The following is a 16,491-nucleotide window of genomic DNA, read 5'->3' as shown; positions in this document are numbered from 1 at the left end:
TTATGTTCTGTTAAAAAGAATAAATAGTTATAATTTGTCCCGCAAGGTACATCTACCTCTTCCTCTCCTTCTTTCTTTTATTTTTTTTCTTTATTTTTTGGGAAAACCAAGCAAGCAAAATGGTTAGGCGCAAGAAAGACTCTGAACATCTGTATTGGTCTTTCTAAGCGTAACTTGTCTGATTTCCAACAATAAATACAAAGAAACTGCAACTAATAGGCTATCTGTGTGTGCCATCTCATAAATATTAAGTATCAAGAACAACGTGATTCATTGCCTTGGATTGCACCATCGCCTTGACACAACTGCCAAAACAAGACTAGACTAAAAGCAAAATAGGGGTGTTCTGTTGGTCTTGACATATATCTTGATTATGGTACAGGAATTTATCCTTGATAGATAAATCCATGGTTATCCTGAACTAATGCTATAGAGTTTTATAATATTTGTTTTATTCACAAGATAGTGTTGTCTTAATGTTACAGTCCAAGCACTGCAGCTACACCCCTAAATCTGAGTTGGCCTGGCCCGTTGCTACCTTATTTGTAGACATTCTCCAGGGTGATGGAGAAGATGTTGCCAGTTAGCGGCCATGAAAATTAACATTTGTCTTTTTACACTTTGATTTTGATAAATTATAGCGGTGACATTATGGCCGGTATAAGGAGGATGAATGCAAAGTTTCCTGGTGTCAATCCAGCTGTAAGGTAATGCCGAACACTGCAATCATCAAGCTTTGGAGCTAATCTTGTGCTAGCGTTAGCCGAACAGCTGTATCCGCTGTTTCCTGGACCTTCTGACAGCTAACGCTTCTTACAACTAATGTAAAGACGGAGTCGTTTATTCTACTCTTATTACACCGTTATTAACCAGTGGGTCGTCGTCAGAAAGTGAAAGTGCACACAACACACGTTACATTGAGTCTGTCATAATGTAAATTCATCCGCGACAAATGCCTTGTAAAAAAATCCATGTCTGTTTTTGTAATAATAGATAAGCTAATAGTAATACAACTTAAAAATGCCAGGATCATGTATGTCCTTCGCACTTACAAATAGCACAAGACAGTATATTATAATTCGTCCTAGCCCTCCCAAATAGACTCAGGGATGCTTGATTCTTGATTAAATTGATTACTTCCATATAATGCAGAGCTGTACTTGATTTCTATGCGTGCCTGTATTGACATTTATTATCTTACTGTGTGACCTAAATAATCTGGGTCAATGCAGGCCTGAATAGGCCAAGCAGCACTTTGATTGAACTGTCATGTTTAATCTGCTGTCAAGTTATAGGTTGCAATGTACTTTGGAGCACAGTAGTAAATAAGTAGGACATTACATTGAAACTTGCAGCCCTGTTTCCTTATTATTATTTTTTACCATTAATATACTAACAATGTTTCCTGATGTACCATTAGGTAAAGTGCTGCCAATTTATTATGCTGTAAATAAAATAACGTATTTCCCTTTAGTTGTTGTCGCCTGCGTCAGATCCAGTCTTTGCTCTGTGGTGGCACAGCATCTCCAGATGGGATACTATGCTCTCTTGGTATGCTTGGGTTTGTCAGCATATTAAGATACCCATAGATCTATACATCTAAAAAGAAAAGCTGATGTTGTTTTTGTTTGCTATAGGGATTGATAGTAGATATAATGAAGGGTGCACTGAACTTGCCAAATACCTGTTTTATGGACTTTATGGGAGAAAACAACTCAATATTGGTCATACCGGTGAAGATTTTCCTGAGGAGATGCTGGATGGTATGTTGCGTGTTCTCTCAATTCTTTTCCTATAATCCTCAACTTTGGCTTTGGTTTATTTTACATATCCTTTCTTTCAGATGTGATTCTGCTGATTAAGGCTGAGTGTGTTCATCTGTATTGCAATCCCCTGAACTACAGTTACCTGTTACCCTACGTCTCCCACTGGAGGAACCTGCACGTCTACTGTATGACAGAAGTAGAGGTCTGTCCCCAGTGTTACACTGACTGAAGGCAATATGGTATCATGCTCCTGAACTTGTAATTTATTTTCCTAGTATGAAGATGAGGAAGCTGCAGAGGAATTTAAAATCTCCAGTTTTGTCACAATGGTGCGTGGCTGTTACAATATTGGAGTACCGTACAGCTCCCAAGGTAAATGCATTTTTTTTTTACAACATAATCTGCAAGAAAGTCATAATCTGTTTTTTATTGATTACAACTGTAGCATAAATGTTGCACAATTAATAATATTTGGGGGGATATTTTTGTTTTAGGACATGTTCAAAAGTTTGATATGTTTATGGTTGAAAAATGGCCTTTAATTCAAGCCTTTGCTCTGGAGGGCATTGGTGGAGGAAGCTTTTTCACCTTAAAATTCAAGGTACAGGTTTTTTTTGCTTTACTTACACCTGTTTTCGTTGACTGCTACAACATGATGCTGCATGTGCGTTTGTATTTTAGCTTATCGACATGAGTGAGAAACTATGGCATGTGTACAACAAACTGGACCCAGTGTCTCTTGAACATTTTCTCTCCGAGGTAACACATCTGTCTCATCCACTGCTGCCTTCCCAGCCGTATATAATATAACCATTATGCCTGCCATGTTTGCCTTTTAGGACTTGGTCACTTTCGAGAAGCAGTGGAGCAGTTTTTTCTCCAGCATGGACCTGGAGAGCCATTTGTCCATCCTGGAGCTGTCTGAAGCTCAGGCTGGAGAGGTCAGTTTTGAACAGACATTATATGATGCATAACACCAGTAGAAAACAAGAATTTTTCATAAATATCCAAGATGTCTATACCTATTTGACACTATTTCAACCATGTAAAAAAAAAAAATCTGCTCCTTATTTTTCTTTATTCGCAGTCATTTCGGACATACTACTCCCATGGACTTCTCTCAAGTAATATTACAGACAAGAGGTAATAAACAATTTGTAATGCACAAAGCAGGGGCCATTTTATACATCTTTTGCGTTATTTTTTTTCTTTCTTTTCAGTAAAAATCAACAGCCTTTTGTGCTGTTTGGAAGACACAGTTGCTCTGAGGATTTGGAAAACTATTCATTCAACTTTCCCTCAGAGAGTCACCAGGTCCGAAACACTGGGCCTCAAGCCTCCACAGTCAAACATATGGTAAGCAGAGGAGACTCAACATTCTCAAAAATAACACCACAAGTAAGGATTAGGGATCCTACATTCAAATTCTTAGCTTTTGATCCATTTTGATTCAGTCAATAGTAATACCCTAGTGATATCAAGTTCACTTAGAATATCTGGTGTTGCTTTTGCCGTTCATAATAAAATGCCCTTAACAAGACTATTATAATAGGTTCTGCAATGTGTGGCACCTAAAGGACCTCTGTCCTGCTCAAGAACTTACTTCTTTGGGATGACACACACCCCGTTTCTTGGTAAGTGATTGTTCATTATGCTGTGTCCTCCGGTAGCCCGAATGTTTCCGTTGTTGTGTGTTTGATATTAGTCTATGGATAGTTTTCTCTTTCCTTATCTACAACTGCTCGGGGTTAGAGACTTCATAGTTTTGTTGCTCCCACAGGATACGAGAACACACAGCAGAAACACTCAGACGTTTTGTAAGTGGCCTCTGTTTGATCACTTGTTCATTCTTTGTGAAGCCAGTACTGAGAGAATAATCTTGTTTTCAGAGTTCTGTCACAGATATATTCAGCAGTTGTTCAGGCTGTGCTTTCAGGAGTCAAATGCTACTCTTCCACTGCTAGTCCGACAAAGGTAAGCATCCTAACAGTATTGTATGTACTGAAATCATATTCTCCAGTTTGTGAACTTTTAACATGTTGTTTTGTTTTAGGCTAAAGATGTGGCACAAAATACATTTTTATTGACCTTAGACTCCATGAATTTAGGTCAATATCGCAGTGCTCTGAGGTAATAAAATAATTGTAGTCAATCAATATGTGTCAATATTGTAGTATTTTAGTTTGAACGGTTGAATGTTTTTTTTCTGTTCTTGCAGGTCCAAATGTGAATTCTGTATTCAAGCAGTGGATAACCAAGGAAGGTAGAGGATAAACGCTTTTACTAATTTAATTCATCCACCATAATGAATAAAGATTTCTCAAAGTAATTATTGGCCTCTTTCAGAGTGATACCACTGGATGATGATGACAGTCGTTACTTAGTGAAAACGGTAATGAGAGTTTATAATTTAATAATAATAATAATAATATACAATGTGATTTGAGATAAAATTCAAAATGTCTCCACCAGAAATAAATTGTTAATTTATTTTATTCAACACTTTTTGATAAGTCATAAGAGGCCACGTTAGCGTTCACTGTGTTTTTCAACAGTTATGGTAAACTCACTGGTGTCTCTCTGTTACTGTGTGTGAAGGCCTCTATGACAGTCCATAACATCCCAGACCTGCAGCGTGACAGGGGCGACTTGGGCTCTGTTGTCTTCTCTGAGTCCTTCCTGGAGTCCAGCATCAACATTCAGCAGAAAGGTCCCGCCCTGATATGATCACCTTTGGACAATGATGAATACATTTTTTTTGTATCCCACTCTAATTTACTTAACCGCATAAATCCTTATATCTCATCATATGTTATTTGGAAAGAGCAGATGCTAAAAATATTTTTGCTGCGAGTTTTGGAGGTTTTGAAACATTTGTCATTCATCATCTCTGAATAATGTGATTGTTGTTCTTCTCCATGTCAAAGCATTCTGTTTTTCCTCCTCAAGATGGCACTGTGTCGTCGGATAGCTGCTACACTGTCCTGACAACCTCTGTGCCGCGCTACGCCTGCTGGCCGGTATGTGTTTGTTGCATCTGGCTGTTTTTGTCCATTGCATATATTTTACAAAATATACTTTTATCATTTATGTATAGCTGGAAGCTGATGTCAAACAATCTGAGGAAGCACAAAATCTCACAAAGGTAAATGTGCGAGTGCCAGGAAAACAGGAATATTAGAATGTAGATGTATGTAAATGAAAGCAGTTGATCAAGACATTTTTGTGAATTTTGAACAGGAAGAAGAAGGCTCATGTTTGGGGTCTGCTCTAACGGCTGCAGATGCTGCCTGTGTTTTCTCAAGCAGTAATCTCTCCACACCTGAAGAAGGTAATAATATTTCATATAAATGTGTTCGAACATGCGACTAAGACTTTTCTTGTCTTGTAGGGAAGATTGTTTTCTTCTCTGAGGGGCTCTTGTTTATTCATTCGCAATATGGAGTCTTCACCATTTCCAGAGATCATATTAGTTCAATCAAGTTGTATGATTCTGTAGGTTTCCTGTGTAAACTACTAATATATTTTTGATCAAGATAAAAACTACACTTTTTCTCACTATTGTTGTTGTATTTCCTTAGGACTCAAGCTCTTTAGCCTCTCTGTTTGTGGAGTACGATAAAACCATGCTGCCACATTTACCGTTTCCCCTGCACAGTTCAGACCAGTGCCTCGTGTTTGCTCTGCAGCCTCGATCCAAGAGTCACAGAGCCTTTTATTCCAAGGTGAGACATTCTGGGAACTACCTCAGAATAAAAACTTAACGAGAGGGTCCCCTTCCCTCTGGGCCACAGGACCATCTGTGAGCAGCAAAATATGACTCTTAGCTTAATCCTTCTCTGAGATCAGGGACTAGATCAGGCCACAGTCTAGCTACTGTCTGGTCATTAGATTTACAAATATTAATTCATTTTATTATTTAAGGAATCTTAAAATATGATTAATGAAGAATCAGGTGCCTGTTGAATGAAGTAGCACAAAACCATATGTATGTACAGGTATGTTTTTGAAGAGTTTCTGGCAGTGGCACATTGTAGTGTTCTGTTCTGTTATTTGAATATTGATTTGGGAGAAGTTTTCATTCAGGTTTTGTGGGAATATTTGGGTTTACTGGGTGTATAGCTAGGTAAAGGTATTGATGGATTGATGCTTCTAGCAAAAGAGTTTTTTTTTCTTTATTTAGCTCTATATTATTGTACATTCAATAACATATCTTTCTGTTGTAGGTTTTATCTGTCTGGCAAAGCTCAGATTCTGGGCTGACTTTGCAGATTGTGGACCAAGAACAACTGAGCTGGAACCAAACAAACATGTGAGTATATCTATTTGCAGTACATTAAAAAAAATCCCATAGCAGTAAAATTGTATCAATGTCCTTTTATCTGTTAGTATGCTATGGTTGATGTGAAGTCATTTAAACATGCGTCTTTAGGCACTGCAGACTCCAGAGGTTGCACGACAGCCAGGAGCCTCCGGTGGCCAAACGCAGAGGAAACATGAAGACCTCCTACTCTCAGCTGCCAGAGCTGGACATGTCAGTTCAATCACGTCTCTCAATGCATCCACTTATAAAACATGATGCTGAGCCTCATTTAGTTGTATGCATTTCTACAACAAATTACATGTGTATTTTTACATTTTGGTTGGCCTGTGTTGAACTGTGATGTTTTTGTTACATAAGACTTAACAAGGGAGATTGAGCTTAATCCTGCTTGTATTTGTTCTTCCGTTAGTTTAACATGGAGGCTATGCCATGATCTGTTTTAGTAATCGAATGCACTTTTTATATAGCCATGCCAAATAGCTTCCTGTAGAAAACAGGAATCCTCTTCTCTATGCTAATTCCCATATCCTGCTCTCCCAGGTTTCTCCAGCACTTTGCCTTAAGTAGCATTAGTCATGAGCCCATTTTGAATGATCACCTGGGGGCACTCTTCCCCTCCACTGAGCTGAGGAAACCAGTCAAGAGCCAAGGAGACAAGGTAGAGGACGGCCTTTTCTTTTTATTATCCGTGGAGTCACTGTGAAGCTTTACAGATCTGATGTGGGCTTCTCTCTGTGTGTTAAAGGTTGTCACTACCATCATCACTGGACTGCCCGGGAGCCATAAAGAGAGACTGAGGGAATTTCTGGTGAATTTCAGCAAAGAACATGGAAGGTGAGCGATATTACATAAAAGTATCGATGTGTGCACATAGCCCAGGGGTTAAAGCTGCAGCTCTCATGCAGGGCAATGTGCTGTGCCACAGCATCTTGAGTTCAGACCCCGGCTCTAACAGTTTCCTGAATGTCTCTCACCACTATACACCCATTTCACACCCTTCAGTGCTGTCCACATTTTTTTTTAATAATAATGATATATGATATATTAAAGGGGGGGTATTATGCAAAATGGACTTTTTCAAGCTTTACATCATGTTATTGTGTCATTCCCTCATTAAAAACATGCCTGAAGTGTTGCCTTGGCACATTCACGTATTTTTGAGTAATCTGTAAAATGATGGCAGCCATTTTAGGGATAAGTTTGCCTGAGTCCTCCTAGGAACGCCCCCACCTCCTGGAGACGCCTCCGAGCTTTCGTCACCAGCCGAGTAACCAACCACTGCTCCTCAGCAGAACCCCCTCCCCACTGATGCCACAGACAGGGTGTGGAGGGGGCGTGTCGGAAAGGGTCAGAGGTTCTTAAAGAGACAGAGGCCTATTTCAAGACATTTGCTACAGCCAACAAAAATGTCAGCAACAACTGCCAGGAAAATTGTCCAGGATGCAAAGAAAAACAAATAATTAGCTTAAATACAGGACTCCCTGATAAAAAAAATTGTGTAGGTGTTTCAAAATGCACAATAAGGAGGCACTTGATGAAAAATGGGTTGCATGGTTGAGTCGCCAAAAGAAAGCCATTACTTCACAAATGCCTCAAAGTACCGGTGTCCGCTTACAATACACCAAACAGCACAGAGATAAGCCTCAACATATCTGAAACAATGTCATTTGGAATGATGAAACCAAAATTGGACTTTTTGGCCATAACCATAAACGCTGCATTTGGAGGAGTCAACAAAGCCTGTGATGAATGCTGCACCATTCCTACAGTGAAACACAGAGGTGGATCACTGATGTTTGGGGGATGTGTGAGCTACAGGGAACTTGGTCAAAATTTATTTCAGGATGAATGCATGAAAGCATTTAATAAGCATGTTATTAAAGAAAGTGGAGGAAAAGTGTCACTCATCAGCCTGGAAGCTGCATATGGGACGCACTTGGACACAAAATAATCCAAGCTGTCATTGATGTTAAAGGGGGTAGTGCACAGTATTAGGAACTGGGGTATGTAAACTTTTGATCAGGGTCATTTGGTATTTTCTTTTTTTTATCATCATTTAAAAAGAGTAAACTCATAGTTTGACATAAATGGCTTCGCACAACCACTAACTTTGAGTGAAGAAACACTTTTTGTGTTATTCATATTCTCTGAAAAATGGCCAAAGAATCAGCCAGGGTATGTACACTTTTGAGCACACCTGTACATACATATACATACATACTTTAATTGTTTGTAAATGGTCTGAAAGATGTTTTTGCTTTTAAATACAATAATAGTTTTCTTGTGAATCTTGAATAATCACACAATTAGATTGCGGGTGATAATTGTTTTACATTTTCACCCATTTACACTAAAAGTCTTAAAAAGATGTTGCAAAGTACTCGGCAGACGTGTTTTATGTTCTAAATGTTGTTGAATCACTGTTAACTTATTAATACTGACACTCGCAATGTAACGCGCTCTGTGGTGCCCCTTTAGGTGGGTGGTATATGAGCCTGGTTCTGACAGCTGCGACAGTTTCTCAGCCTCTCACCTCCAGCAGTTCTTGTCTGGTTTCCTGGAGAGCCACAGAGGCCTGAGAGGCAAAGCCCGTCTGCTGCTGCTCTCACCTGGGTAGGGACGCCTCGGGACCCGCTTCACGCTGAGCACAAACAAAACACGAACATTACACCACTTTAGCAACAAACAAAACAGTGGGCTGAGTGGAGAAGTCTACTGTAGAGCATAAAAAAAGAATTATCAATCTGCTAAAGCTAATAAATCTTGTCCATCTTGATTTTTTGATAGTTAAACGGTTGGTTGAGCTCGGAGGGGCTTCTTTTGAATGCAAATGATTAGATGTGCAGCCAGTAAGAACGCACATAAAGGACCATTTTAGATTTTATTTCAGTGGGTTTTTATGCATTGTGAATTCTGCCTAATGAAAATGTATAAATGTGTGTTGTGCTAATGGATTATTTTAAACATAAAGTACAATTTAGCAAGTTAATACAATATGAGAAATTGTCACAATATCATTAGACAGACATTTAAGTTGGGATTATTTCCAAGACTTTATTTATTCATTATAAAAAAATGAATGCTTTAATTCACAGACACACAGACGTTTTGGATGTGGTACAGGCCCTTCTCTTCCACCCCGATCCAGCCGTTCAGGCACATTTCACCATTGGCGCTGTCACCGCCTGCATCGACCCCCTCGCCTCGTACATGGAGCACAGGTAACTTAATGAACATCTGCTTTGGTTCTTCCCATTCGGTCGGCACAAAGACCCACTCACAACAGCTCCAGCTTCCCATTGTGTCGTAAGTAATGGATTTCTGCACGGAGAGAGTTCACACCTGGATTAACACTGGCCACTCCTGATCCAATCTGAAGAAGGCTTTTTAATTTCACTTCTGAACAAGCCCATAGATCTGTCGCTTTTATAAAGGAAACTCTGCCCCTGTCAACTGTAATTTAAACTTTTTGAATGGACATTATATTACAATGATAGAACGTGAAACACTTAACCCATATTAAAGTCTTTGTCACGTAGAACCGTTGAACTTGAAAACAAAGCTACCGATGGTTATACGTACAGTATATATATCTTGAAAGCTGACTCATTTGATGAGAGTACTGCTTTTAGCTGCCAGAAAAAAAAGTATAGTAATAAGTAATCCTACTATTAATGAGTGGATGGACCCGCTTAGAAGATTTTCACTGTAGAACTGTATTAGATGAATTTTGGTTACATAATACATACCAGCTGTGAAGCCTGACTTTGTCTGATTGCAGTGATATTATTTTCTGTATGTTTGTGTTTTTAACAAAAAGAAAAAGGGGGAAAAAAATGCATTTGCATTTTTGTTTGTTATAGTGACCCAAGCAAACACTGCGATGACAGACAGGACAGGATGTTGATAAATTGCGAAAGCACTCAAGGTTTCCAGGAGGTTACGTGACACTTTTGGTTATTAAAACTCAAGGCAGAGGGATCAGGTCTACATTTAATCTGACTCCACTTTTGTTATGGGCTTTGGCTGTAGCTTACTGAGCTTCTCACTGTCACAGACTGACTCTTTTGCTCCACACAATACGACATACCACTCTGACTAATAGTGTTTTTCACTGCACTGTGGGAATCAAGGTCAGCAATTTCACTGAAACCAAGGGATGGTTGAAAATGTTTCTGTTTTTTGGATAGTTTTTTCGCTGTGGATTCCTTTGCCCTCAGTGAAGACATTATGTAATATATGGAGTGTCTGGCGTTCCATGTTTTGGAGGATTAGATGAAACCTGTTACGATGATCCTTAAGACTGACAGCTCTGCTCAACTCTGCAGTGGAAAAATGTGTAATAAGAGCGTTAGTCAGCTATGCGGTTAGTATTGACTTTTCCATTCGAGACATCTTCAACAAGCCCCCTGCCACTTGCTGTTGCTAGGGGCCACGCCATGGACGTCCCTGGACCCCAGTGTAGCGCTAATTGGGTGTGGTTAGCCCAGCTTAGACCTGACCCGCCTGTCACCCCAACTGCATAGCCAGCTAATCTCCCTGATCCACATGAGCAACCTACTCTGCCTCCTCATTGAAGCTCATCAGTCAGTCATGAGCCATTCTTTGTGATGGATGTGGACAGTTCATTACATCAGGACACAAAGATAAATGCCTTTCAAAGAGCTAGATCCCCGCATGCAGGCTTCCTAAAAGCTGCTCGATGCTGGTGCGGCTTTGATAACGTGAAGCCTCAACTCCGAATGGTTGTTCAGTGGCCAACTGCTGATCGATTTAAAAATATCTCTGGATAAATAGTGCTTTTCCTAATACCCAAGAAACTTAGTTATAACATGCTTTTTATTAGTCACTTACGGCTATAGTAATGATGTCATATGAGAAAGATATCGCTTGCCAAATTTAACATTACTGAAGATGAAATACAGGTAGCATTCTATTTGTTCTATACTTTATTTGAATTTTTTAATTTTTTAATATATATATACATATATATATATAGCAACAATAAAGGACCCAGCGTGGCATTTTATGTACAATGATGTTTAGTGTAAAATCTTTGTCTTGTGTCTGTTTTCTCTTTAGATTTGCCTTCCCCAAACTGTTGGAGCAGTGCAGCCAAGGTACGCCCTGTCTCTCTGAAATCTAAATGAACTTCAGTGCTGCACTATACGTGCTACAGCTACAGCTATATTATTATATAAAATAGGCCTATATTTTTCAAGACTTTTAGAAGAGGGTGATTTTTTTTTCTTTTTTTTTTCCTATTCTTTTCGCTGCTCCTTGCTGCGTATGTCAGGTATTGTGAGTACAGTGGTGTTCACCGGTCTGACAGCAGAGCAGAAGCATCCTCTCATGCAGCATGTTCAGCAGTTGGTACGCTCTGCCAACCCCACCGCCGCCTTCATCCTGGCAGAGAAAGGAGCTGTCACCAGGTAGGCGCCCACTGAATTATGATCAATGCCACAAACAGTCACTTTACCGCCTTTTATCATTCCACAAAATATGCACTACAGGCTACAACTACCCTTTTTTTTCCCACCGGCGAGTGTCTAAATCCGTCCAGTCGAAGCCTTGTGAAATCCTTTCAGAGTATATTCTTTGCATAAGTGTGATGTACAGGCCGGTGTGAAGGGGGATTTTTCTCATTATTACCTCTGATAGGGAGGTTAAGTTTTCACCATTTGTATATTCAAGGATCTCATTCAAAGGTGGAAGCCATTTTGAGGACCTTTTTGTTGTTGTTGTTGAATAGTTCATTGCTATGGCATCGCTTCTACTTTTTCATTATCTGAAACCCATGTATTGGTTACTTTGTTTGTTGGGGGAAGCTAAAAATAATCCACATATTTAAAATCCAGTGGAAGCGTTGCCAGGATTCTGTTGTTTGTAGTAATAGTTATTTTACTGTCCGAGCTTAAATACATGTTACAGGTATTCATGTTCTCCTCTGCCCTATAGGAATGAAGATGTGAATGTGATATTATCCGACAGCAGCTTTAATGAACCCCAGATGCTGAGGGCGCGTTACGTCCTTTATCCCGGCTGGTAAGGCTTCCCAATGTGACCCCTGTGCGCTGTCCACTCAACCTTCAAGCAGCAGATTGGTCCTGATTCCTGTGCAGTGTTGGTACCTCACGTGTGTCGGCCCCGGTTCCTCCCCGCGGTTTAATTGCCTGGCGGCGGCGGTGCTGGCGGTATCGGGGGCTGATTGCTGTAAAGCCCACCGGGACGGCTTGTGCTTTCTCACCAGCTGAAGCACAGTAACAAGCAGCAGGCGCGGACACACAGGGGGGCCTTCTTCCCCTTTTGCTGGTCTGCGCCTCAGTGCTCAGCCTAATATGAACCTCGGCTAAATCCCACATACTGTATCTGGCTACACGGGGCTCTAAATTTACTCACCTGTGAGCTTTAATTGATATGAATTTGTGGGTTTTTTAGACAGGAAAACCACCTTATTAAGACGTGACATCTTTGTTAAAGCGGGTTTACTATTGTCTTTGTCTTGTAGCACTCATATCTATAATACATAATAGCTATGATAATGGTAAGGTTTGTCATTCATCATCTTTAGTTTCCGATTAGGACAAGAAACAGAAACAATTTTGTTCTAGACAGTTTTACATAACTTTAACCAGCACGAGAAATAACCACATATACCAACTCCAACCACAAGGGGTCAATAAAGAAGCAAACAATTCCTTTATGAGCTCTCAGTGGTTTGTGCCTTTGTGCATATAGAAGTGGATCCCTCTTTTAAACACTATTTATAAGTGTTTTTCTTGATAAATTTCCAGATTCCAACAAGATTAAACTTTGTCACTCTGTGTTTTGTGTTGTGTTCCAGGTGCAAAGGCCGGTACTTCACTGGAGCCGAGCCTCTGCTCCTCTCGCGGCGGCGGGTGGCATTCGCTCGGCCCCTGGAGAGGCCTTTATTTGTGGCGCGCTGCAAAGGTGAGATGGAACGAAAAGCCTGGCCCCTTTTCTGACTTTTACACGTGACAGAAGCCTCAGATACAAGTTGGTACACAATGGTGAGGGTTATATAAGCAGCCACTCCACCAAATATGGAGATAACTCGACTACAGCACAGTCTGAGATGGATTGTAAAAGCTTGCATTGATATATACTGTCTGTGTATGTATAAATGTATTTTAATATTACTCTTTGATTTTTATGCAGCATTAAAGTCATCATTGAAGCCCAGCCCGTTCCACGGAAATGTTTACAATATTTCAGGCAAAGTGCATTTTTCTGGTAAGGGACCGACTTTACTGTTATTTAATATCAACAGACTTTGAAACTTATAAGTAGAAGAATATTACAGCTACAGGATTTCTTTCAGCCTAAGTTTTATTGCTTTTGCTTTTCCTTTTTTCGGAAATAGTTTGTGAAAAGCCTGAGAGACTCACTGAATATTGTATTAGGAAAGCCATAGCCCACTAGTGTCGTGGAAACTTTCACTGTGCATGTTGTCTTTGTTCCTCCACTTTTTCCATTTAACACATGCAAATTCTTGGTGCCACTTCGGTCACCGAAAGGTTATATGTATGTAAAGACATAAACACCCACCAACAGCCTGCTGGCAGCGTTTACAGCTGCTACAGCAAGTGTCTCATGAGGTGTGAACCCCTTCTGAGTAACTACTTCTTCTTTGCGGCTTTAGATTCGGACCAAATCGTGGAGGTGACATACAGCACAGCGAGCGGATCCCTGACCATTGTTCCCGTCGACAGCCATGAACTCCTGACCCCAGAGCCAAAAGCCATGAAGACGGCTTCCTGTTTCCTAGTCTTTGATGGTGTTGATCTCACTGAAGATGGACTGAAGGACTGGCTCCGTCTGTGCGCCAAGCAGGTAGACGTCTAAATAGTTCTATTGTATTAAGTCAGTTTCTAAACATTTTACACAAAGGAGGAATGAATCATGATTACTGTACACAAGCAACAGGTTCAGCAAATTTATTGAGTACAAATGTTGTTGGACGATAACAAAATGATTGTGAACTGTTACTGTGTTTATCTTAAATATATATTTGCTCCACAGAGTCCCGTGAAGAAGACCAAGAAGGCAAAAGTCCACATTACTCCACAAGAAATCAATCAGATACATGTGAGTATTTTCACCGACCCTTGCAATCTATCTACCCACTAATTTTTCATGTAGATATATATTATATTAAGTATTCTTGTTTGTTTGAGCAGGAGGTAAGGCACTTGGATCCATTACCACCAGGCTTCTTCTATAATGGTTACCAATATGTGAGCTTCTTTGGCGAGAAAAGAAGCTTACATCCAAGTATCCTTTGCTTTTTAGTACCTCAAAATGGTCGCCAGGAGTCACTTAACACTTGATCTGAGTTAGCATAACCCTTAAAATTCAATATTCGTGTCATAGTATACATTTATTTCTCTTACATCAGTGTTTCTCCAGACATCGACCTGTTCATTGATGAGTACATCGCTGAAGTCAACAAGGAGATTGAGCGTTTCAACACGGAGCTGGATTTACACAGACAGCCCGACCTGTTCGACCCCTGAATGAACTGTATGTGCATCATCTCAATGTCTTCAACCAGCATTACTCAGGGGAGGGGGGTACAAGGCAATGGCGGGAGGGCATGGGGCTGGTATTTTCTACTCCCCCCCCCCCCACCCCAAATGTTCTGTGTGCATTGGCAGCTGTGGCGGCTCGATCCATTATTATCAACTGTGTCACTTTGTGTTTCCCTCTCGGTGCCGCAAAAAAAGTTAAACAGCGCTTAGTTTCAATTACATCACCCTTCAAGAGGCAGCTGACAGATTGAGATTGCATTTGTCGACTTGAAGAGGGGAATCGATGTAGTTCTTGTAGGTACAGACAATTTATGAGAGGCGTAATAGTGGAGACAACTTTAATGAAATGAAGTCCATAGCTCAATGGTTACACCGGGGCTTAGGTAACAAGCAGATGTTGGTAATAAAAAAAAATAATCTAAAGTAGGGTATGATGTTACTCAAGTATATTTAATAAAGCAAATCTAGCTTATTTATTTTAGGATTCAAATGTTGCACAATTGAGGGGAATTTCCAAGCACGTACTCGCTGCTTTCTGTTTATCGCAGTTGGCAAATTAAAGCCTCTATTTTGGTCCTGGCGTGGATGACCGTGTGATACTCGTGGACTCCCTCATGGGTTTTCTCAAGAAGCACTCCTCCTCTGTTGTCACCCAATCCGGGGCCCACCTGTTAGCTCGTCTGCGTGCCACGGCGGAGGCAGCGCTCGGGCCTTCGAGCGCGGTATAAACACCGGACTGGCTGCTGCTGCTGCTGCTTCTGGATGACAACTGACGAACAGTGCCATTAATCACGTCGCTATGAGCCGTCCCGCCCAGTCTTTATTTTAAGGCCTCTAAAGTGAATCTAATGAAAGTGCAATAAAGCAGGCGCGACTCCCCGAAGCAAAAGTGTCGCTGTCAGAGCAGCTGCGTCCGCCGAGACACGGGTTACATCACTTAGGGCCTTCACAAAAGAGATGTTAGCAACTGGCCAAATATTCAGTCTATAAAAAAAACAACATCACTTTAACAAGGCTTTTAAATCGCTACATTGATTTATTGCATTTAGTTTCAGTCTGTCAATTATTTACTTCAAATTTGTTCGTATTTGTGATGTTTCTTGTTCTGGTTTGGCCCAAGGTTGAATTAAATCTGGATGAGTTTTTGTGGGTTTGGAGCGTGTATAAAGTTGGACTGCAGCGTAGCAACTGGTGCAAGGTTAAACAGAGCCTGTGTGTGTGCTGTGGAGAAGATGCTGAATTTTGCTGTTGTTCCTCTCGCAGATACTACAGTAAGGTTTAGGGTAAAACACAGCACAAGAATTGTCAGAAGAGCGGCTGAACATTTATGAAAAGTTTATGTAGAAGCCAAGAACCAGAGAGAGGCTGGTTCTATGTCCACCTGTAGTGTGTTTCAACTTCGCCTCTGTGTGTCTATGTGACCTTCCCAGTGAGGACTGTGTAATGCTCATCTGTCAACAGCCCATAAAGAGAGAATAATGAATACTTTTCTGTCTGTTGGCAGATAAACAGTTACTGCTGGCCTCATATCACCCAATAGACATGTCACGTTAAGCCATAGCCACATGTCTCACTGTCTTCTACAGAAAAAAAGATTAGCATGTAGGTGTAAAATGTTGAATTGTGGCAGGTCTCACGTGTCCAGCTACAGAGGGTTCCACTCAACTGATACCAGTGACCCCCAAAGCTCATTTTCATCATTTTATTTTTATTTTTAAGTATCTTTTCAAGTGCAATTGTATGTTGTTTATATACTCCTCTCCTTACTGTACCCTGGAATAGATCTCTAAGGACAAACAGACAAATGAGCTGCTAGATTCCCAGTCTTTCACAGCTTGGAGTTTGGCTT

At 40.5% G+C, this 16,491-nt stretch overlaps 1 protein-coding gene across 1 annotated transcript; it reads left to right on the top strand.

The window, feature by feature from the left end:
- Window positions 1–535: 535 nt before the first annotated feature.
- dnaaf9 (dynein axonemal assembly factor 9) lies at window positions 536–15,943 on the top strand. The gene is made up of 37 exons (XM_079573262.1): window positions 536–707; window positions 1,475–1,551; window positions 1,638–1,763; window positions 1,844–1,968; window positions 2,042–2,138; window positions 2,261–2,367; window positions 2,448–2,525; window positions 2,606–2,707; window positions 2,854–2,909; window positions 2,987–3,122; window positions 3,319–3,400; window positions 3,547–3,583; window positions 3,656–3,740; window positions 3,820–3,896; window positions 3,985–4,029; window positions 4,113–4,158; window positions 4,365–4,476; window positions 4,716–4,786; window positions 4,864–4,911; window positions 5,007–5,097; window positions 5,158–5,261; window positions 5,348–5,491; window positions 5,993–6,078; window positions 6,199–6,300; window positions 6,631–6,748; window positions 6,836–6,924; window positions 8,569–8,703; window positions 9,186–9,311; window positions 11,173–11,210; window positions 11,387–11,522; window positions 12,049–12,135; window positions 12,935–13,041; window positions 13,270–13,344; window positions 13,754–13,944; window positions 14,134–14,199; window positions 14,292–14,385; window positions 14,521–15,943. Exons 1-37 carry the CDS (start codon window positions 652–654, stop codon window positions 14,625–14,627), a joined length of 3,459 nt encoding a protein of 1,152 aa, XP_079429388.1. The 5' UTR covers window positions 536–651; the 3' UTR covers window positions 14,628–15,943.
- The last annotated feature ends 548 nt before the right edge of the window (window positions 15,944–16,491 follow it).

Source organism: Gobius niger (assembly GCF_951799975.1).
Source record: "Gobius niger genome assembly, chromosome: 16".
Classification (NCBI taxonomy): domain Eukaryota; kingdom Metazoa; phylum Chordata; class Actinopteri; order Gobiiformes; family Gobiidae; genus Gobius; species Gobius niger.
Note: the sequence above shows the minus strand (reverse complement) of the source record. Positions and strands in the feature narration are given on the sequence as shown.